Source organism: Amblyraja radiata, chromosome 2 (genome assembly GCF_010909765.2).
Source record: "Amblyraja radiata isolate CabotCenter1 chromosome 2, sAmbRad1.1.pri, whole genome shotgun sequence".
NCBI lineage: Eukaryota > Metazoa > Chordata > Chondrichthyes > Rajiformes > Rajidae > Amblyraja > Amblyraja radiata.
In genome coordinates this window covers 95,303,241-95,325,872 of record NC_045957.1, presented here as the reverse complement: position 1 = coordinate 95,325,872, position 22,632 = coordinate 95,303,241, and the positions used below count along the sequence as shown (strand labels likewise).

Here is a 22,632-nt window from a genome sequence, read left to right as displayed (position 1 = left end):
CTCTAGTTTCTTCATTCCTCCCATACATTGTTCCTGAAATCTACCTTTTTTACCCAGATTTCTCCTCATGCAGCTCAATAGTTGTAACTTTTCAAAACCACACGGAAGATTGGGGTTATTTTTCTATTTAAAAGAAGTGTTATTTGATGCCAAGGAGACACAAGTGAATACAAATGCTGAAATCTTGAGCATACAATCAAACTGCTGGTGATACTCAGTGGGTCAGCTCAGCAGTGTTCCTCCAGCAGTCTGTCCTTTGCTTTCATTTCATCCCATGGTTTATTTTGCATGCTATGTACCAGCCATTTTCAGGAAAAGTAGTGAGAAAACAAATCAGCTTTCAAGATATCTTTTTACAGTTTTTTTGTTCAAGTGTACTAGTCTTACAAAGGTTAACTTGAAGTTGGGGGCCATTTTGTGTTCATCATTTCACTCTCTTCAGGAAGTTCTGGGCTTCTGTTTTGTGTATTTCACTGCCCCGCATTGAAGATAGATGCCAACCATCTTCTATGACAGGGCTACTTCTTCAATGTAGATACTTTTCAGATTGTGGGTGACAGAAATGAATAATCCATCATTAACACATACAATTTAAATGGATTTCTAATATGCTCATAGTGATTACTCTTTCCTTTTCAGGTTCAGATTCAGTGGTCGTATACTGGGCCTTGCCCTGATTCACCAATACTTATTGGATGCCTTCTTTACCCGACCCTTCTACAAGGCACTACTACGGCTGTAAGTGTAGAACTTTTCAAGTCTCCATACATATCATTAACAGATTTATGTTATCATTACTCTGTTTAGATTAAGTTTCAGAATAAATATCATAGTAATGGGAAGGACATCCTTGTGATTGAGGCAGTGCAGCGTAGGTTCACGAGATTGATCCCTGGGATGGCAGGACTGTCATATGAGGAAAGATTGAAAAGACTAGGCTTGTATTCACTGGAGTTTAGAAGGATGAGGGGGAATCTTATAGAAACATATAAAATTATAAAAGGACTGGTCAAGCTAGATGCAGGAAAAAATTTCCCAATGTTGGGCGAGTCCAGAACCAGGGGCCACAGTCTTAGAATAAAGGGGAGGTCATTTAAGACTGAGGTGAGAAAAAAAATTTTCACCCAGAGAGTTGTGAATTTATGGAATTCCCTGCCACAGAGGGCAGTGGAGGCCAAATCACTAGATGGATTTAAGAGAGAGTTAGATTGAGCTCTAGGGGCTAGAGGAGTCAAGGGATATGGGGAGAAGGCAGGCACGGGGTATTGATAGGGGACGATCAGCCATGATCACAATGAATGGCAGTGCTGGCTCGAAGGGCCGAATGGCCTCCTCCTGCACCTATTTTCTATGTTTCTAATGTACTATAATGAGGTTCTGTGGCCATTTTATAGAAATATTAGCCCTTTATTTTGTTTATTACTTTTAAATCATAAACTTTCCTTTAGTTGAGACTATCCAGACCAAAGAAGCCATCACCATAATCTCACAGCGTCTGAAGCTAAAATTACAATCCCTCCAGTTGCCAGTCAATTTTGCTGTTTGGTTTTATTGAAATGTCATAATGTTTTTCTGGGCTATATCATTTAATATTATAATGAATTCCAATGGCTCAAAGGCTTTTATGGAATCGGGTTAAACAGTGATAACTTTACAAGATTTTGCCATGATGTAATTAGTGTCCCAGTAAAAGCCATACTTTAAATTTCTATCATGATACAGGAATGTTGGACTATTTTAAAATCACATTTGGAATTGGTTTATTATGGTCACATGTACCAAGATAGAGTGATGCTTTGTTTGCATGCTGTCCAGTTAAACCCTACCATACATTAAGTCAGTCAACCCATACATAATTGCAACAGGTAGTGCAAGAAGAAAAATACCAGTAAATACCACTAAACCAGTAAAAATTACAGCATTATTGTGTTACATTTACAGAGAAAGGCCAGATTTTAAAAAGTGCAGTCCACAATGAGGAAGGTTGGAAGATCAGGACTGCACCCTAGCTTTAGGGTATGACCATTGAGTAGTCTGGCAACAGTGTTGAAGAAGCTTTACCTAAACCTGGTGGATCGTGCTTTCAAGCATTTGTATCTTCTGCCAGACAAAAGAGCAGCTGTAAAATACCGTGGCTGTTTCTGATTCAAATGTTCCAGATATTCAAAGCTATTCAGCAATGTTCAAATCTGTTCAAACCTTGTACTAAATTAGTATTTTGCAGTAGTGTTCACTAAGGAGAAAGACATGTAGGATAGTGAGATCAGTATAGGGTATGCTATTTTTCTCTGGCATGCTGATATCAAGAAGGAAGAGGTGTTGGGTCTAGTGAAGAAGATTAAGACCATAGTTCCCCAGACCTTGATGGGATCTATGAAAGACACAATGTGCTGGAGTAATTCAACGGGTCAGGCAGCATCTCTGGAGGAATATCTGACGTTTCAAAACCCCTCTTCAGCGTGAAACCCTTCTTAAGACTGGATCTGTCCCAGGTTTTTGAGGGAAACAAGGGAGGATATTGCTGGGGCCCTGATGGAGATCTTTAGGATCTCACCTGTGGCAAGAAAGATATGGAGGGCTGGAATGATGCCAATGTTTTTCCTTTGATTAATATGGGCAATAGAGATAATCCAGCAAATGACAGGCCACAAAACCTTACCTCAGCAGTAGAAAAGCTGTTGGGGTGGATTCTTCAGGTACAATTTACTCATATTTGGAAAAACATGGATTAATTAGGGATAGTTAGCATGGCTTTGTGTGGAACAGGCCATGTTTTATCAAGTTTATTGAGGAAATTATGAAGATGATTGATGAGGGTAGGACAGTGGATGTTGCATACATGGATTTTAATGACATTTTACAAGGTCCCTAATACCCTCCAATCCAGGTTGCATTCTGGTCTCCTCTGCACTCTTTACTACGTCTCAACATTATTCCTGCAATATGGCAACCAGGACTTCATACAATACTCTAAATGCAGCATAACCAAAGTCCTATACAGGTGCATCATGATTTCATATTTCTTGTAGGATTCTGAATTTTCAGAAAACAATTATTGTTTTTTGTTATTATTGCAAATTTGTTACGGTATGTTTGATTAATTTAATTTCAAAAACTGGTGAAGATGTTTCCATATAATATTAATAAACCAAACATAGTTAATGAAGCATTACCACACTAAATACTACACATCATTCTCTGCCTTATTGTGCATTTATCAGCACTAGAAAATCATTGCTGATAGAAACATTTGTTTTACTTATTTACATTTTTTACATTGTTTCCAATAACTGGATATAAGATGCATTACCTTTGCAAATATAATTTAAGACATTGAACTGTGGTGATAAATTTAAAAAATGAGCACATCACATGCACGTCCTTTCTGTATACTCTCAGTCACATATTCTTGATAAAGTATTTATCAGAAATTATCAACTGCATTCATTGACATAATCAACTGAGCTCTCAAACACAGACTTGTACAGTGGTAAAAGGGCTGTCCCACTGCGGCGACCTAATCCGCGAGTTCAGAAGAGTTTGCCCTCGACCTAGGTGGTCTCCTTCATGCTCGAGAGTAGTCCCTGTGTACTCGAGGCCTCAGCTAGGTCGCGGCATATTTTTCATCATGCTGAAAAATGCCTGCGAGTAAAAAAAGATCGCCATGGAAAAAATCGATACTTTTTTTACTCATAGGTTTAGTCGAAGTAGGTCATAGTAGGTCGGCATGTTATTTGTAGGTAATCGAGGGTAGTCAACGGTAATCGAAGGTAGTCGTAGATAGTCTTCAACATAGTCGAAGGGAGGTCGAAGGAGGTCGTCTTCACTCTCCACTATTCGGTGTCCAATTTTCCTGAAGCTAGTCGAAGCTAGTCTTCAACATAGTCGAAGAACGTCTTCTACATAGTCAAAGGAGGTCTTCAACATGACATTTTTTGAAACTCTCCTAAACTCTTCTAAACTCACCAATTAGGTCGCCGCAGTGGGACAGCCCCTTAACATGATCTCCTGTACTCATTGCCCTGACCTATGAAGGCAAGTGTGCCACATGCCTTCTTCACCGCCTTGTTTACCTGTGTCACAACTTTTAGGCCTCTTGGCTGAGCAAGCTGGGCATTCGAGCCCCAGACATGTTCAAGATCGCCCTTTAAGATTGTCTGTAAGCTGGCAGCCTTCCACCATCTGTGCAGCAAGCAATGGGCTGACATTGCAAAGAGCATTAGAAAAGATAAAAGCAGTCTCTAAAGGATGCACTAATTGTTGCATTTATGCAGTAGTGTATGCATGCTTTATAAATTTGATTTGGAAAGTGTGATTTGTGCTGGACTTTTGTCCAATCATGGTCCAAATAGGTAGTCTGGTCAACTGCAGAGCGAAGATAGAATATGAGTTTGATGAATGGGGAAATGTGGTTGAGTTTACTGGTGTGAGAGTTAAATACATCAGTAAGTAAAGAAGCATTGAAAGGTCGCCTGCTCCCTTCCTTCTGTTTCTGCCTACGAAAGTTAATTTAGCAACCAACTTAAAAATAGTTGATGACCCTTTCAAAATAGAGATGATTGAGATGAAGGTCCTTTCTTGACGCTGAATATGTGTTCACTCAGCAAGATTAAGAGGAGATATTCTTTAAAATATAGTACACATCTCTGGATAAACCTGCAGAATGCTTTAAAGATTTTTCTCCAGGTTTTCTACCCAGCAGTGAGTCTGATTGACAGGTAGGGAGCTTGTTTTTTTGGGAATTCCTGCACAGAAAGATTCACCAGAAATACAAGAGGAAGGTGTTACTGTTGAAGCTCTGCTTGTGGAGCATCTTGGTGCTAGACAACACAGGAGGTCGTAGTTGGTTGGGCAAGATTATGAGACATTGTGAATGTGATTGTCACAAGAATAATTCACAAATGTAGGGAGACAGCGGTTTAAGTAGAACACGGTGTATTATTTTGAACATAAGGTGGAGTAAAATGTAGAATAAAATCAGGAAGGCAAATTTATTAACCAAAAATAAATTGAACCCTGAAAAGATGTTAGAGATTGCTACAACTCAATGTTAGAAGAGTCAGTTTGGATGTAACAGTTTTCGCACAACTGGAGATCATGAAGGCAAATGGCGGAGAAAAACTGGATAGATGTGTAAAGTGGTCCACAACTGGAAAGTGTCTGCTGCAGGTATCAAGCTGATGAACCACAGAATCTTATCTGGCCCAGCAGTTACCTTAGTTTTCTAAACGCAAACTTATAATAGATGAGATAAATCAGTACGAGGATGCCTACTGCAAATTTATGTTAATTGTTTGTATTCCCTTTCAGACCATGTGACCTGAGTGACCTGGAATACTTGGATGAAGAGTTCCATCAAAGTCTACAATGGATGAAAGATAATGATATCACAGATATCCTCGACCTCACCTTCACAGTTAACGAGGAGGTGTTTGGGCAGGTTTGTGTAATTAGTCCTATTGCAAAGGCAAGATTAAACGATAACAACACAAAGATTAATATTTAAGAATTGAAATGATGAAGTTAACTTATTAAGGATCTCTCTTGGCACATTATGCAATGATGATGTTGCCAGTGACAAACCAACCAATTAAATGTTCATTGGCTCTCTGCAAACCAACTATTCAACACACATTTGCCTTTCAACTCTTGGCACCTGTGGTCTCCCCTCCAACTTTATTATCAGACATTGTTGAATGAGTATTCCTGCTTCCTGTTGAATATTTGGCAGATTTAATGTGAGAAGAATGGAACACAGTCCAGGGAGGACTGCAACTTTACCGCTTCCTGGGTAAACCTCTCATTTCCCTCTCCCTGCTCTTGAAGGAATTTCTCTTCATGTTAGGAAATGCGGTGCAACTGAAAAAAACGACATTTCCTCATATTGAATTATTTTGGCTTATTTTGGCAAACTGGCTTAAATTAAACACACAGCTCATAACCAACTGTGGTTTTGAGCAACAGTGAATGCCCAATATGCCTAAATCCCCTTGATCTACGACCACCATTTATTCATTAATCAATCTGAATGCATTCCCACCCATGTTAATAACCTCAGATAACCTCAGATATTTTCTGAGAGCACAACATTCCTAAAATGTGAGGCTGCTTTAGGTTAGCTCAGGTTTTCAGATACAATTTGAAATAATCATCATTGAAGCCTGTGTTGCTGATTTTCTCATGCAGCTTACAGGCATCTGTTTAAGCCACAATAAAAACTAACGATGGCATAATGATGGCATTTTCTTAAATGTCATGCTTCAGTTACACTCTGTAATCTAGCCACAAATTGGCTTTTGTACTTTCTATTTTGTGTGTTATGTTGCTTTTTATTAGTATGACTGTAAGGCAAATCAAATTCCTTGTATGTTGCAAAACATATTTGGCTAATAAAGTATGATTATGTGTATGAATATGATTATGATTATGAATTAACCTAATTTTGGCAAGTCATATTTTCCTTCATTTCTATTCAAACAACAGATCACTAACTTTAAAAGATACATTGAATAAACAGATTTGGCAGTGACAAAATGTGAAGCCTGTACAATTTTGTTGAAAATGAGTTGGTTGCAAAAGTAACCATTTCAATGAGTAATTAGTCCATAACCTCTCAGTAAGATTACTTTTAATGTCCTTCATCTCCCTGTATCCCACTCTATCATTGATCTATCTTTCTACCTTTCTCTGCATATTAAAATTTGTTTACCTCTATCTTTTCCCAGTTCCAATGAAGAATCTTTGACCTGCAATGTTAACTTTAATTCTCTTTAAGTAGATGCTCCCTGAGTGTTTCCTGCATTTTCTTTTTCTATTGCCGAATTACAGCATTCAGATATTTTGCTTTAGATTATTTTCTAATTGAAAGTAACTTTACAAAAATGTACACAGCGGGTTTCTTCTTATTTTGATACATCTAGTCAGTTTCTTCGCAAATTTTGTAGAAATTCCATGATCTTTTGTGTTATTTGCAAGGTCATGTAGGGGTTTTGTTTTTCCCTTTACTCCACAAAAGGATTCCCCTAGGTTCTAGACCTCGGAATTATGGTGGGATATGATAAAAGGTTGAATTGACCAGAGTGTGCCGATGAGAGAAAACAGAAACCAAGATGGACTCAAAGCAAGTCTAAAATTTACAGGCTTTATTAAACAATGAGAAATCGAATCTCACCAACACTACACAATGCGTGGCTAAACTTATGCTTTAAACTAAAACTATGGACGAAAACTATCGGGCACGTCGTAAAACTTACTTTAACACAAGTTACTTGCAAGCATACTCCCCCTTGACCTTTCTCCCCTCAACCTCCTATTTCGGGAAATTCACCAGGTCACCAGGATACTCACAGCGAAGTCGATGCAGGCCCACGAGCTGTCCAGCAGAGCAGGAAGAGCAGGAAGAGAGAGTTCTGGCTTGACTTCGGCTTTTATACCTGAGCTTCCTTTGAAACCCCCAGGTGGTCCTCTGGATAGAAGGGGTTCTTTTGATGTTTCCCAGTTTCGATCTGGCATGAACAATAGGCTTCCGATGATAAGGGGTTTGCTGATGTCATGATCCCTCAGCCTGATCGTTATCATCCCCGATGGTGATTGTGCTTGTGCTGGCCTGTTTACCACCGTCTGCTGAAGCTTGGTTCCTCCCTTTGTGTATCCAAGAGAATCTCGTTATCTCCGTCTCAGCCTTCCCTGTTCACACCGTTGTGTGATGTCCAAGTCCACAGGCCAGACGGGTTTGATTCTTGATGTGTATTGGAGGGGGTTTTTTCCGTTGCAGCCAGCAAATTTGTCTTTTAAGATATCCATGTGCTTATTCAATTTCTTCCATAATTTTGGAGGATTTGCCCAAATAACTTACATGCCCCTACGACACGTCCAGGCTCGCACGGACTGTGTCGATTGACAAAGTTAGTGGGCAATCCTCCAGCCTCAAGAGCTGTAAACACTCCTGGTGAGAAGGTGAAATTATGTACCCCGAAAGCCCCCTTAATCGCTAAACTAGGCCCTCGAAGCACATTAACTTACACTATACACATTTTACTTTACATCAATCCCACAAACCATACAGTACCCTCACGACCATTCCCTGAAAATGCAGGGATTACAACTTATGTACAAAAACTATTGCACTAGAGTACAGACATTTTACAGTGATGGGGTGTCGTTATGGTGACGTCGGGCGGCTCGATTTACCAGCTGTTGTAATTTGGCCATCCTCCTCCGCCTTTTAAATTTGCAATTAATGCATAGCAAATACACCACAATTATCATCTGGCAGATGATCAGAACATGGGACACGATGCGGACCCATGCTGGTACTATGATCCAGGACTCCAGGTCCCACCAACTTGGAGACTTGATCTCTTCGATCTCCCTGGCGATATCCAGAGTCTTTTGTTCCAGGGAGAAGAAGTGTTTGTGCGACAACTCGACCGCCACCAGCAACTCTTTTAATTTTTCATTCACTGGGGGAATATCATACCCAAAATGGGCAACATAGTCAAATAAGTCAGTTACATTTTCTCGTACCGAGAGGTGAACCGAAGAAGGTTCCGGGATGGGTAATATTCGCTGCTGTGCCACATGGACTTCTGCCCTGGGTTTAAAGCAGAAGCTGCTGTGCGGTATCGGGCACCACAGCTGTGATCCGTGCTGATACCGCTGGGCACTTGTGGTGACACAGTACGTCCCACTGCCTATATACGCCACCTGTGGAGGGACATGGTCTGCCGCCATCGCCTCCATGGTGCAGTTTATAGGCTGTGCCCCAACAGTCCTGAACCCACACTGAGGCCTAGCCTCAGCGCCCATGTGCTGGGGACACAGGATTACCTGTGCTCCCCGGCTCCGACAACCCAAAAGGTCAATGCCTGTCACAGCTTGCTCCCTCACTATGACATAGGGCGGGACCTTCCCGTAGCGAATATGCACCCCCCCACGAACAACTCCCACGTTCTCCACTCGGTACAGAGGAGCTGGTCGTGCCGAGGTTCCCATTACCGGGATTCGTACGACCACTCCCATTATGGTGTGATTGGATTTTCCGCAATCCACCGGTACCGGGTAGGCCTCGGAGGCCACACGAAGCTGACAAGGACTCAAAGTGCTGTTATAAGGGTGTAGCGCTGCTAGGTGCTGGTTGCTTATCCAGGAGGGGACCCGACCTTGCCTCAGGTCTTCCAGGTTGCTCCTCCCCTCCCCCAACAACCACGCACCATACAGCCCACACACCTCATTCTGTGCAGCCTGATCGGACGCATTCCGGTCCTCTTTAATCAAAGCGTTTATCGTTTTTGCATGTGTCTCCAATTGTGCTATGATTTCTTTTAGATGTAGAGTCATTGCCACCTCTTCGTGCAGTCCCGATCTTACCACCGCATTTTCCTCCCCCAGAACCTTTCTTAACTGGCCCTTCAACTGATTGATCTGCAAGGCCAGTTCTACGTTGTCCATGCTATTAATAATAGACGTCCCCGTGTTAAATGCTGTAAACCCGTCGTTAACCACCCCTCGTCTTTGCCTACCGGACCCCAAAGTGAAATCCCCTACTCCGCGGTACATCTCTTCTATGTCTATGTCCCCAAAATCCAGGTTGTGGAATTTCTGGAACATGTCTTTTAACAGGGCCTGATATAATAATTCCGTCTCGCGGGGGCACCATGCGGGTACTCCTCCGTGTCCCCGCGACGCGCCACGCACATCCGGAGGCACATCGTTGCCATCATCCATACGGCGGGGCTACTTATCCATCTGGAAAACAAAGCAAAACACCTCCTTGCCTCCACAAAGCTATCCGCCTAATAATGGCATTTGGGGTTTTGATTGTCTGTTATGGTCCACTTTTCCACGGCGCATCCCTTCGATCCCGTACTGTCTGTCCCTGTACTCCCCTGTAGCTATACAAAACCTTATATCTAATTACGCTAACTACATCTACTTACACACAAACCAATGCTATATACAACGCCACCCGTCTCCGGGTGGCCAACTCATAACTGGTCCCCGTCACGCTGGGGCCACCCCTCTGGTGGGCCCTCCCGTGCAGGCCAGAACTCCTCCTGTCGAGGGGCCTGACTGCCCCTCACCTCCCTTTGCACTACGGGGTTTTGAGTTACCCCTACGTTCCCTGTGGAGACTGGGCTCCCTCCAGCCGCACTCCGTAGTGCCCTGTTTCGGCCACTCTCCTTCCCGGCCCTCCTGTGGCTGGCCCTAGCCCTAGGTTTAATTAGGGATGGGGACCACCTTACTGGAGGTTTAGGGACCCTGTCACTCCTACGTCTGACCGGGGGTTCCCACACCAGAGGTGATACCTCCATCTCCTCTGCTTCTGCTAGTTCTGCCTCTCTTAGGCAGTCTACGGTACCTGCCTGCGGAGGGCTGGAGTCAGCCTCCTTCTCCGCTGCTTCCAGTCCTCGCCCTGGAACACAGCCGGCTACTTCAGGCTGACTACCTGTGGACTCGCCTGGCTCCCCTACGGTATCCACATCAACCCGGGTCTGTTCTTGATCTTTACCCCCATACGGTCCCTCTATCATCTCCTGCCTGAAAATGGCTGCTGAGGCAGCCTTTAAAATGGGGTCTTGTGCCTGGACCATGGTCAGGTCCGGAGCCAAAACCACTCCCGCACTCTCCTTTTCACGAGGCTGCTCCCTGGCTGCAGCTACCTGTCCTTCCTGATAGGGGTCCCATGCTTTCCCACTCCTGGCTCCTTCCCTGGCCAAGCCATCCGCCCTCTGATTTCCCTTTCCCCGTGGCTCCGTTTTGGAATGGGCCTTCACCTTATGGATATATCTATCCCCGCCCTTCCCTACGGCTGCTACAATCCTCTCTAATAGTGGTTTAGTGGTCAGGGGCTTCCCGTCTGATGAGGTGTACCCTCGGCGGGACCAGATGGCCAAATATTCCGTGCAGGAATTGCATGTGAACATGCTGTCTGAACATATGGTGTATGGAGTGGGGAAACGCTCGGGATGGGTCACCACGTACATTACCGCCGCCAGCTCTGCCTGCTGGGCGCTTAACGTATGTGGGAGTTTAAGAGCTAGGGCTATCTCTGCCTCGGGGTCCCAGATCCCACAGCCCGTGAGCCGTATGCCCTCGGACACGAAACTGGACCCGTCCACGTATATTTCCCTACCCGTGGGATGTAACCCTGCTCTAAGCCCAAAGTCCACCTCCCATACCCCTTCCACCGAGCAATGGTGTGGCTCCCCTGGGTACACCAAATTGGCTGCGAGCTTGGGCTCACATAGCCTCTCAACCCGTAAGGCCATTTGGGAAAGGAGAAGGGTCCAGCGAGTGATCCTCGCACTGCTAACGGTCCCATCCTTAATCCGACCGTCCAGCAGCATCGGGGTTGGGGTATGGTGGGTCAGGAGGGTTATGGGGGACATTCTTATGAAGACCTGTACCTTCTTCACTGCCCAGTATGTGGCTAGCAGGTGCCGCTCACAGTTTGAATAGGACCTTTCTACCTCTGTGAGGACTCTGGAGGAATACACCACTGGCCTTAACTTGCCGTGCCGTTCCTGGAGGAGCACTGCGCTCAGGCCATCGCTGCTTGCGGCTACCTCCAGGAAAAATTCCTCCCTGTAGTCAATGGCTCCCAGAGCTGGGGCCTTTTGCAGGTCCCGCTTCAAATGGACGAATGCCGACTCGCACTGCTCATCCCACTCCCACTCTACCCCTTTGCGTAGCAGCCGGTGCAGAGGTGTTGCGGTCGCGGCATAGTCCTCTATAAAGTCTCGGCAGTAGCCCGTGACTCCCAGAAATGATCTTACCCCCCCCACGTCCATTGGGACTGGGAGTTCCTGCACTGCCTGCCTTCTTGCTGTATCGATACCCCTTTCTCCGGCCCTAAGGGTCAGTCCCAAGAACTTTACCTCTTGTAACCCTATCTGTGCCTTCTTGGGGTTTATTTTTAAACCGCTCTTACAGAGCAGCTTCAGCAGTTCATTTACTAGGGGCCCATGTTCCTCACTGGTGTCTGTGAATAGCAAAATATCGTCCACATACTGGACGATCTTGTGGGGCTCACTAAATTCCTTTAAACATTCCGCCATACATTGGTGGAAAATGCTGGGGCTATTGTGGAACCCTTGGGGAAGACAGTTCCACGTGTACTGCTGCCCCTTGAATGTAAAAGCAAATTTGTACTGGTCTTCCTTCCTGACTGGGATAGACCAGAAACCGTTCGAGATGTCTAGCACCGTAAATACAGATGCAGACGCTGGAATTTCTGCTAATAGGTCTGCTACAGCTGCCACAGTTGGTGCGCAAGCCGGAATATTCTTATTCAGGACCCTATAATCTACCGTGGCCCTCCAGGAATTGTCTGGCTTCCGTACAGGCCAGAGCGGTGAGTTCACGTGGGTGGCTATGGGCCTCAAAACGCTTTGCTTAACCAGTGAACTCAAGGCGACTTCTAAGTCAGCCTCCGCTTCTCGGGGAAAACTATACTGTTTCTGCGGTCGGGACATGGGATCCCCGTCTATCCTGACCTCTGTTCCTGTGACCCTTCCACAGTCGTGCTTGTGAGTAGCGAATGCGGCCAAATTTCGCTTAACATGGCCTCGATACTCTGTCGGGGTCTGCCTCACTAGGACCTCTAGATCGTACCCCTCTCTGGGCTTCACGACACACAGAGCCCCTCTCTCTGATGCCCTCTCGATGACCATTAACTCCTTCTCTCTCTCAGCCCCTTCTCCTGCTATGCCCCACAAACAGTGGTTCCTCAGGTCCACCAGGACCTGGTGGGCCACTATAAAGTCGGCGCCTAGTATCCCCTTTCCCTCCTGCTCCCAACTCATCAGGACGCATTTCCACTGCGCCTGGAGTGCTCCTAATTGAATGGACAAGGGAACAGAGAAAAACCCCGTCTTCTCATTTCCCGTAAAACCGACAAGACTATAGGGTACCCCACTAGATAGAGGGGATGTACGGGGATTGTCCATGTGGACAATAGTACTGGAAGCACCTGTGTCCAGCAGGTAACTCCCGACCACATCCTGGACCTCCATCTTGACCCAGGGTCTCCCACATGGGCCATACTCTAATGGGCATAGGAATGTGGGCTGTTTCGCTGGAAGTCATAAAGGTGCCGGGGGTGCGGATATGGGCGTGCCCTGGCCTGTTGCCATGGCTACCTGTCCGGATCCTCCCGCCTTTGACTGCAAATAGGTAATTAGATCTCTTACATCTATTGTTACCTCCGGGGCTGGGTTGGCCGTTACCGGGGTCCTATCCCCCACTGCTCTACTTGGGTTTCTGCACTCCCTCTTGTAATGCCCGGGCTTCCCACACCCATAGCACACCAGCCTCATCTCGGAAGAGGTCTGGCTGCCTTCCTGTTTCCACTGCCTCCTTTTGGGGGGTGCCGGTACTATTTCGTGCACCTTGCCCTTGAAGGGCTTCTCCTCACTTCTCTCTCCATTGCGGTACGCAAGGGTGAGCTTCCTGATCACCTCCGCCTCGTTAAGGTTTGGGTCAGCTGGGTCGAACCAGTGCTCGGCCCTTGCCCTAACTCGCGGGAGGCAATTCGCCACCAGAGTCTTCAGCCAGTGAGCTGTTCTCCCATCTAAATTCTGCCTATCTAAAGGCATCCCACACGCTCCCTCATACACTGCCCACAGCCTGTCTGCGAACATGTCCGGGGACTCAGCTACCTGCTGCTCCGTCTCCCCCACCCTGGTGAAAGGACTACCCTGATTCAACCCCATGGCCTCCAGAACCGCTGTCTGTGCCGCTACCCATGTTTCAGGTCTTCCCCCTTCCCTGGAGGTCACTGCCTTGCATAGGTATGAATCTAGGGTCATCAGTAGCAGCTTTACCCGTTCTACCTCATCGCAATCGTTTATTTCGGCTGCCTGCTGCACCTCCATAAAATGCAATGACGGGTCTCCTGCCCTGGTTAACTTGGGAACCTGAGCCACCATCCCCCTCAGCACATGTGCCCCATGGGGAATGATGATATCACTCTCTATGGGCCCCCTATCTGCCTGCCCTACCGGGGGACCATATTTCCTTTGCCGTGCCGGGCACATCTGCCCTACTCTGGGCTGTTGCCCCTTTACCCCCAGCTCTCCCACCATGATCGGTAACCCCACCACCTCGTGGTGTGCTACACATGGCGCGGAAGCCGCTAACTGAGGGTGCTCTCCCGCCCCTCCTTGGGCCTGTCCCTCCCCGGACAACCCGAACCCCACCTGCCGACCCGGACCTATCCCCGGCGCCTCAGGAGGCGGTCTATTCCCCTTTGCCACTGGGGAATCATCTGCTGAGGGAAGCCCTCTGCCCCCGGGGGACCCCCCTGGTCCTACCAGGTGAACCCGTCCCCTAGTCTTGGACAGAGTCTCCTCCAGCTGCGCTATCCTCGCCTGGCAAGGCCCGTGATCACTATTGCCTAGCTCGCTACGGGCCACCCTGTATGCTGCTTGTATATCCTGGAACTTTCCCTCCAGCTCCCTGCACTTCTGTGTACTCTGAGCCAGGAGTTCCTGGGCGTTCCGTTCCCTCTCCTTTGCCTCTACCACCAGGCATTGGAGGAATTCCTGGGCATTTCTGTGGGACTCCCTCGCCTGCAAGATACACTGCCTGGCTTTACTGCATTCCTCAGATAGCCCTTCCCCTTCTCTAGCGCTTTCTTCAGCGCTGGCCCTAGCTTCTCTCAGTTGCTCTTCCAGTCTATCTATCTGTCTCTGCATATTGGCTACCTGCTGTGATAGGCACGCTAGCCAAACTGCCTTTTCCTGCCCTTTACTATACGCTTTGCTTTCCGTCCATTGAGCTGCAGCTTCTGCGGGCTGCTCAGCTCTCAACAGTGCTATCACCCATTGTTTGGTGAGATTGATCTTTTTAAACAAATAAGAGGAGATTCTCTCCTCCATCTTGCTACGTTCTCTCACCCCCTCTGACAAATCACATATCCCAAACCACCGAGGTCCTGCCATGGTCGCCATTCTGTAGGGGTTTTGTTTTTCCCTTTACTCCACAAAAGGATTCCCCTAGGTTCTAGACCTCGGAATTATGGTGGGATATGATAAAAGGTTGAATTGACCAGAGTGTGCCGATGAGAGAAAACAGAAACCAAGATGGACTCAAAGCAAGTCTAAAATTTACAGGCTTTATTAAACAATGAGAAATCGAATCTCACCAACACTACACAATGCGTGGCTAAACTTATGCTTTAAACTAAAACTATGGACGAAAACTATCGGGCACGTCGTAAAACTTACTTTAACACAAGTTACTTGCAAGCATACTCCCCCTTGACCTTTCTCCCCTCAACCTCCTATTTCGGGAAATTCACCAGGTCACCAGGATACTCACAGCGAAGTCGATGCAGGCCCACGAGCTGTCCAGCAGAGCAGGAAGAGCAGGAAGAGAGAGTTCTGGCTTGACTTCGGCTTTTATACCTGAGCTTCCTTTGAAACCCCCAGGTGGTCCTCTGGATAGAAGGGGTTCTTTTGATGTTTCCCAGTTTCGATCTGGCATGAACAATAGGCTTCCGATGATAAGGGGTTTGCTGATGTCATGATCCCTCAGCCTGATCGTTATCATCCCCGATGGTGATTGTGCTTGTGCTGGCCTGTTTACCACCGTCTGCTGAAGCTTGGTTCCTCCCTTTGTGTATCCAAGAGAATCTCGTTATCTCCGTCTCAGCCTTCCCTGTTCACACCGTTGTGTGATGTCCAAGTCCACAGGCCAGACGGGTTTGATTCTTGATGTGTATTGGAGGGGGTTTTTTCCGTTGCAGCCAGCAAATTTGTCTTTTAAGATATCCATGTGCTTATTCAATTTCTTCCATAATTTTGGAGGATTTGCCCAAATAACTTACAGTCAGATGAATCATGTTATTCTATGCTGTTACATAGAAAATAGAAACATAGAAAATAGGTGCAGGAGTAGGCCATTCGGCCCTTCGAGCCTGCACCGCCATTCAATATGATCATGGCTGATCATCCAACTCAGTATCCTGTACCTGCCTTCTCTCCATACCCCCTGATCCCTTTAGCCACAAGGGCCACATCTAACTCCCTCTTAAATATAGCCAATGAACTGGCCTCGACTACCTTCTGTGGCAGAGAGTTCCAGAGATTCACCACTCTCTGTGTGAAAAATGTTTTTCTCATCTCGGTCCTAAAGGATTTCCCCTCTATCCTTAAACTGTGACCCCTTGTCCTGGACTTCTTCAACATTGGGAACAATCTTCCTGCATCTAGCCTGTCCAACCACTTAAGAATTGTGTACGTTTCTATAAGATCCCCCCTCAATCTTCTAAATTCTAGCGAGTACAAGCCGAGTCTATCTAGTCTTTCTTCATATGAAAGTCCTGACATCCCAGGAATCAGTCTGGTGAACCTTCTCTGTACTCCCTCTATGGCAAGAATGTCATTCCTCAGATTTGGAGACCAAAACTGTATGCAATACTCCAGGTGTGGTCTCACCAAGACCCTGTACAACTGCAGTAGAACCTCCCTGCTCCTATACTCAAATCTCTGTTATGAAAACTCTATGGCTTTGCCTCTGATTGATGGTTAAATTTCCAATTACATTCTTTAGGAATGGTGTGCATACAACACGTGCACCAAATATTGATGTCCTGATTTTTATCCCCTTTTTATGTTTGTGTGCATTGCATTAAGATTTTCAGGACATTAGAGATTCACATTCAGATTAGAGGCAAAGATTCACATGGACCTTTTCCAACCTCATCAATTGCATTCAGAACTCTTAATATGGCGTACTCTACATCAGTGAGACCAAATGCAGACTAGGCAAATGCTTTTTCAAGCACCTGCACACTCTTCACTGTGTCTGTCAGGTCCTCCATTTGCCAACCATTCCCCTTCCTTTCCCACACTGACTTGTAAGTCCCTGGCCTCTTCCACTGCCAGGATGAGGCCAAACACAAAATAGAGGAACAGCACCTCATATTCTGCTTTCCAATCGACAACCTAACGGCATGAACATTGAATTTTCCCATTTCAGGTACCCCGCACCTTCTTTGTTCCTTTCTCTCTCCTGCTATTTATCCTGGTCTTCTCTCACACCCCCTTCTCCTAAACCCTTTCCCACTAACCCCATTTGCTTCCCCCCCCCCCCCTCCCTTCACACAATTCTTTCTCTGAATCCCCCCCTCCATTGCACACCCTCTCATCGCTCTGATGTTCCCATCTGTTACCACCTCTTATTCAGCGCCATTCTTCATCTTCCTTTCCGATCAGATTCCAAAATCCGCAGTCTTTTGTTTTTCACATCACCTCCCAGCCTGTGATGCTATCTCCACCTTTCCCTCGCGCACCCTATAGTTAACTGCCAATGAACCCCTCACTCTATCCATCTGTCACTTGCTAGGTCTTGCCCACTCCTCCTCCCTCTACTCTTACAGTCAAGATGAAGATTCAACCCAAAACATAAGCTGTATATTTCCCTCCACAGATGCTGCAGCTCCAGATACTGCTGGTGCTCCTGCAGCAAGTCTCTTTATTTGGCTTCAGATTCAGATTAGTTTATTATCATATACACCAGGGTAAATAAGGTGATCATGATCCCTACATCAGCATAAAGGGAAAATGTTAGGTTGCTGGTGATATCAATGCCTAGGTCCCCACTTCAGACTGATGAGGGTCCTGACCAACAACATCACCTGTGTTCTCCAGAGGCGCTGCCTGACCCGATGAGTTATGCCAGCACTTTGTGTCTTTACGAGATCACTGAAGTTGGGGTCACTTCTCTATGCTGAGTGGAAGTCCGGCAGAAATGTTCACACTTAGCTTGTAAAAATCTGCAAATCATTCGCTTTTTACCTTACTCCACAGTTTTGCTGTGCATCAAACTCTTTCATATGGTCTGAAAGGTCTTGAGGAGACTTATGGGTCAGGCAGTTGAAATTCTTTCACTGTAATTGAAGGGGAACGAGAAGCTGATTATCGAAGGACGAATCAGAATATGTAATATGAACCTTATTTAGTGTAATACGAACCTCATTTATTCTATGTAAACCCTTAATGATGCAGGATCAATAGTTAATGCATTTAGTGTAATTTCAATAACTCCCTCATAATTGGTACTTCTATGTTTAAATAATACTTTTACTTGTAGGTCACGGAACGAGAACTCAAGTCAGGAGGGGCCAATATTCAAGTATCAGAGAAAAACAAAAAGGAATATATCGAACGGATGGTGAAGTGGAGAGTAGAAAGAGGAGTTGTTCAGCAGACTGAGGCCTTGGTTCGAGGTTTCTATGAGGTAAGTTGAAGTCTTCAAACTAGTAACTTTAACAAAGCTTGGGAATTGTGGATGTATATGTTACCCAGGAACATGTTGACTGGTGTGAACTTTAAGGTGAGAATGTCATTGTTAAAATAGGATGCAAAGGTTCAAAGGTTTATTTATTAGTCACATACACCTAGGTGTAGTGAAATTCTTGTTGCCAATGCAGCACATAAAAAAAGAATACAAACATGACAATAATAAAGAACTTTAACAGAAAAAACATCCCCCCACAATGGTTTCCATTATGAGGGAAGGCACTAAGTCCAGTCCCATCCCCATGTCCACCCATAGTCGGGCCTATTGAGGCCTCTGCAGTCGCCTCTACGGAGGCCCGATGTTCCAGGCCGTTCTCGCCGGGTGATGCTGCTCCGCCGTCGGGCGAATTTTCTCAGCGGCGTGGGACACCTGGAACGGCCATCTCCTTACTCGGGACCGCGGCTTCCGAAGCCAACAAGGCTGCGCCGGATGGAGCTCAGCAAGAGATCCCAGTCTCCCGATGTTAAAGTCAGCGCCGCCGCCCGCAGCTGGCCGCTCCACAGTCCCGCAGCTCCATGATGTTTTTCTCGGCGGTCTAAGCTCACCGGAGTTCCAGCGTGGCAACCCGGGCAAGGCATCGCCCGCTCCGCGATAGCGCTCCAGCGCTGTGCCGCTGCCGAAGCCTAGGTTCTGGGCGGTCCCCACAGGAAACGCCGCTCCAGGCCCACTGGTAGGCCGCGAGGACGGGTCGAAGCTGCAGCCCGGAGAAAAGCTGCCTCTCCGACCAGGTAGGGACCCTGAAAGGTAGTTTCCCCCTTCCCCCCCCCCCATCCCCCACATAAAAAAGACTAGAACTCCAGAACAAAAACACTTTAACTAACTAAAAATAAAAAAAAGAGATGGAAAAACAGACAGCTGCAGGCTAGGCAGCCATACCATACAGGACGGCAGTTCCCTATCAGAATTCCCAGATGGATTACATAGTGATCTTGATAGAAGTTATGACTAATGGAAGATATGAATCACAAATGAATTTCTGACACCAAGTGTACTGATGAATAATTTTACTATTTCTCTTTGACACGATATCATGCAATTGAAATCTAGGGTCAAGAAATATATTGGATCATAACAAGTGTGTGAATTGCATTGCACAATTTCTGCCTTTTCGTATATTTTTTAAGTTGGTGTTGGGCCAAGCAACTAATGCTCTCAAAAATAGATGGCTTTCAACATTGCATAAAGCTCATTTAGATAGGCTCAAAAATAACTCAACTCTTTGCCAAAAAAGAAGGTGCAGAATAATGTTAAAAATCAAGGCAAAGGTAGTCTGAAATATAAGCTGAATGTCGGAGGTCATGGATTGATATCAAAGGGCAGATACTGGCATGGATAGCAGGTTGGCTGGATGGCAAAAGGCAAAGAGTGGCAATAAAGGGGGCTTTTTCTAGTTGGCTGCCAGTGACTAGCGGAGTTCCGCAAGGGTCGGTGCTGGGACCACTACTCTTCACGTTGTAAATTAATGATTTGGATGAGAGGATTGAAGGCTTTGTGGCCAAGTTTGCAGGTGATAAGAAGATAGGTGGAGGGGCAAGTAGTGTAGAGAAAGCAGGGTCTCAGCAAAAGGACGAGCAGGTTGGGAGAGTGGGCAGATGGAATACAGCATAGCAAATGTGGACTTGTGCATTTTGGTAGTAGGAATAATGATGTAGACTATTTTCTAAATGGGGAGAGAATTCAGAAATCGGAGGTGCAAAGGGACTTGGGAGTGCTGGTGCAGGATTCCCAAAAAGTTAATTTGCAAGTCGAACCAGTGGTAAGGAAGGCAAACTCAATGCTAGCGTTTATTTCCAGAGGACTAGAATGCAAAAACAGGGATGTAATGCTGAGGCTTTATAAGGCACTGGTCAGACCACATTTCGAGTATTGTGAGAAATGTTGGGCCCCATAACAGAGGAAGGGTGTTGCTAGCGCTGGAGATGGTCCAGAGGAGGTTTACGCCAATGATCCCAGGAATGAGTAGGTTAACATATGATGTGCATTTGACGGCACTGGGCCTCTACTCGCTGGAATTTAGGATGAGGGAGGACCTCATTGAAACTTATCAAATAGTGAAAGGCATGGATAGAGTGGATGTGGAGTGGATGTATCCACTCCTGGGAGAGTCTAGGATCAGAGGTCATAGCCTCAGAATTTCGGATCATCAATATGTATAACAATCAGCAAGTGTTCAAGCAGTGATCCCAGTGTTGCACCTTTGGTCACAGGCTTCAAATTGCTAAAACTATCCTCAATTGCCACCCTCCGCCTCCTATCACCAAGCCACTTTTAGATCCAATTGGACTATTTGCCCTAGATCCCATTAGCTTTTTTTCATTTTGAAGCAATTTCCCATGTAGGACCTTGTCAGGGGCCTTGCTGAGATTAAAGCGGTCTACTGCAACCACACTATCCTCATCGAAACACTTAATTACTTCTTCAAAAAATGAAATTCAAATAGTCAGGCACGATTTCCCTTAACAACATCATGCTTGATCAAGCGTCTCAAAGTCTGTTCTTGGTGATGGCAGTCTTAAGAGACATCTACTAACAGAAGATGATGTTTGCACAAAGCAAAGTAAAAATCCTAGGAATTCTTATTTTATACAGAACTATATTGCAAAAAATATTTTACTAAATCAAGTTCACAGTTTCAAAACACTAATAATTTTACATGAATTACTTAATTGAGGAAGGTGCAATAACGACATTTAAATATAATCATAAAGTAATTAAAACATTAAAATCTGAAACCTAACTCCCAACCAAAGACATTTGGACAGGGACATGGATACGAAAAGTTTAGAGGGATATGGGCCAAATGTGGGCAAATGGGACTAGCTTAGATGGGGCATCTTTGTCAACATGAATGAGTTGGGCCAAAGGGCCTATTTCCATGCTCTATGACTATATGAATGGAGCACATGAAAGAGCACACAGAGTTGGCATTGAGAACAATCAGTTCCTGTACATATTTGAGGCATATAAAGGCCTAATTTGCAAAAATTCTTAAACTACCAATCTGGGACTGCAGTATATAGTGATTGAACCCAACACTTTATGAATAAACTTACTTTAAGCAGATATATCCATCCATGACGTTATTAGAAGAAATGAGCATGGTACAGATCTTGTTGAGACGTAGTTCCATCTTCACACTTCTTCTTGCATATGGCATGCACAGCCTAAAGTTGTAGGACAACTTGTTCTATTTCATCTTATTTGATTGTGCACGCCGGGTTGATTGTGCACCCCATCTTCACACTGATGACACCCTCAAATGTGCTGTGTAGTCCTGTAATTATGCCAAATAGGGGGAACATCCCCATCATCAATAAAGTAGGGCCCAGCGTTGGAGTGCTAAAGGGAAGGCTGAAACATTTGCAATCATGATCAACTAGAAGTGCTGTGTGGATGACTTATCTCCACTTCCCTCAGATCCCAGCATCACAGAAGTTGGTCTTCAGCCAGTTTGATGCGCAACGGTGCCCAGATAACTGAAAAATGAATAAATAAACATAAATCTCGATCATCATCTGAAGTCACATTTGGTCAGATAGATAGATAGATAAATTCTCTCGTCCAATGACATTAATCAAATAGAAGTTTTTAAACAATGTAATTGCTGATGTTTTTTTCAATTTCCAGATTATAAACTGAATGTAAAATTTGCAACAGCTGTGGCGGAGTTTGAACACAGGCCTCTGAACTGCTAGTCCACTATATTATTGCTCTATCATTCTCGTGAAGTGGTTTCAAAGCAAATTGGAGAAGAGTATGAAAAATAAACAATTATAGAGTGTGAGCAGATGGATTGCACTTGCAGATTTACTCTTCCAAAGAAATAGCGCGTGATGACCAAGTGATCTCTGTCTATGCTCAAAGATTCTCTGATTCAGTAAATAAAAATCCATATATTACACTTGTACAACCCATTCCTACTGAGCTGTGTCTTTTAGATATTTTTCAGTTCTATTTTGACTGAGAATGTGAAATTCACTACAGGTGAACTGTTGCAATTGTCAGATTTGTTGCAGTCCTTTTATTGGGCTTCCAAACAATTAATAGTTTACTTGTTTTCCAGGTGGTAGATTTAAGGCTGGTTTCAGTGTTTGATGCCCGAGAGCTAGAACTGGTTATCGCAGGAACAGCAGAGATTGATCTGAATGATTGGCGCAATAATACCGAGTACCGAAGTGGTGAGTGTTTCCCTATTTCTCAGTCCTTAGAAGGCTGCAGAAAGTTGAATCACTTGCTGGTCACATCGTTTGTTGTGTTTTCATCCACATCCTCAAATTAAGCTCTTGCCTATAGGATAGTGCAGTAATAGTCTTCTTGTCAAGT

The 22,632-nt window shown here is 45.3% G+C and overlaps 1 protein-coding gene across 4 annotated transcripts in view; it reads left to right on the top strand.

Annotated features, from left to right (window-relative positions):
- The window catches only part of hecw1 (HECT, C2 and WW domain containing E3 ubiquitin protein ligase 1), a 462,878-nt gene that overhangs the window by 409,266 nt on the left and 30,980 nt on the right, over positions 1-22,632 (top strand). For all 4 annotated transcript variants that reach the window (XM_033050689.1, XM_033050680.1, XM_033050663.1 and 1 more), the window contains 4 exons: positions 640-738; positions 5,311-5,440; positions 18,100-18,246; positions 22,373-22,487. In XM_033050689.1, the coding sequence (XP_032906580.1) occupies positions 640-738; positions 5,311-5,440; positions 18,100-18,246; positions 22,373-22,487 (491 nt within the window). The remainder of the gene's footprint in view (positions 1-639; positions 739-5,310; positions 5,441-18,099; positions 18,247-22,372; positions 22,488-22,632) is intronic.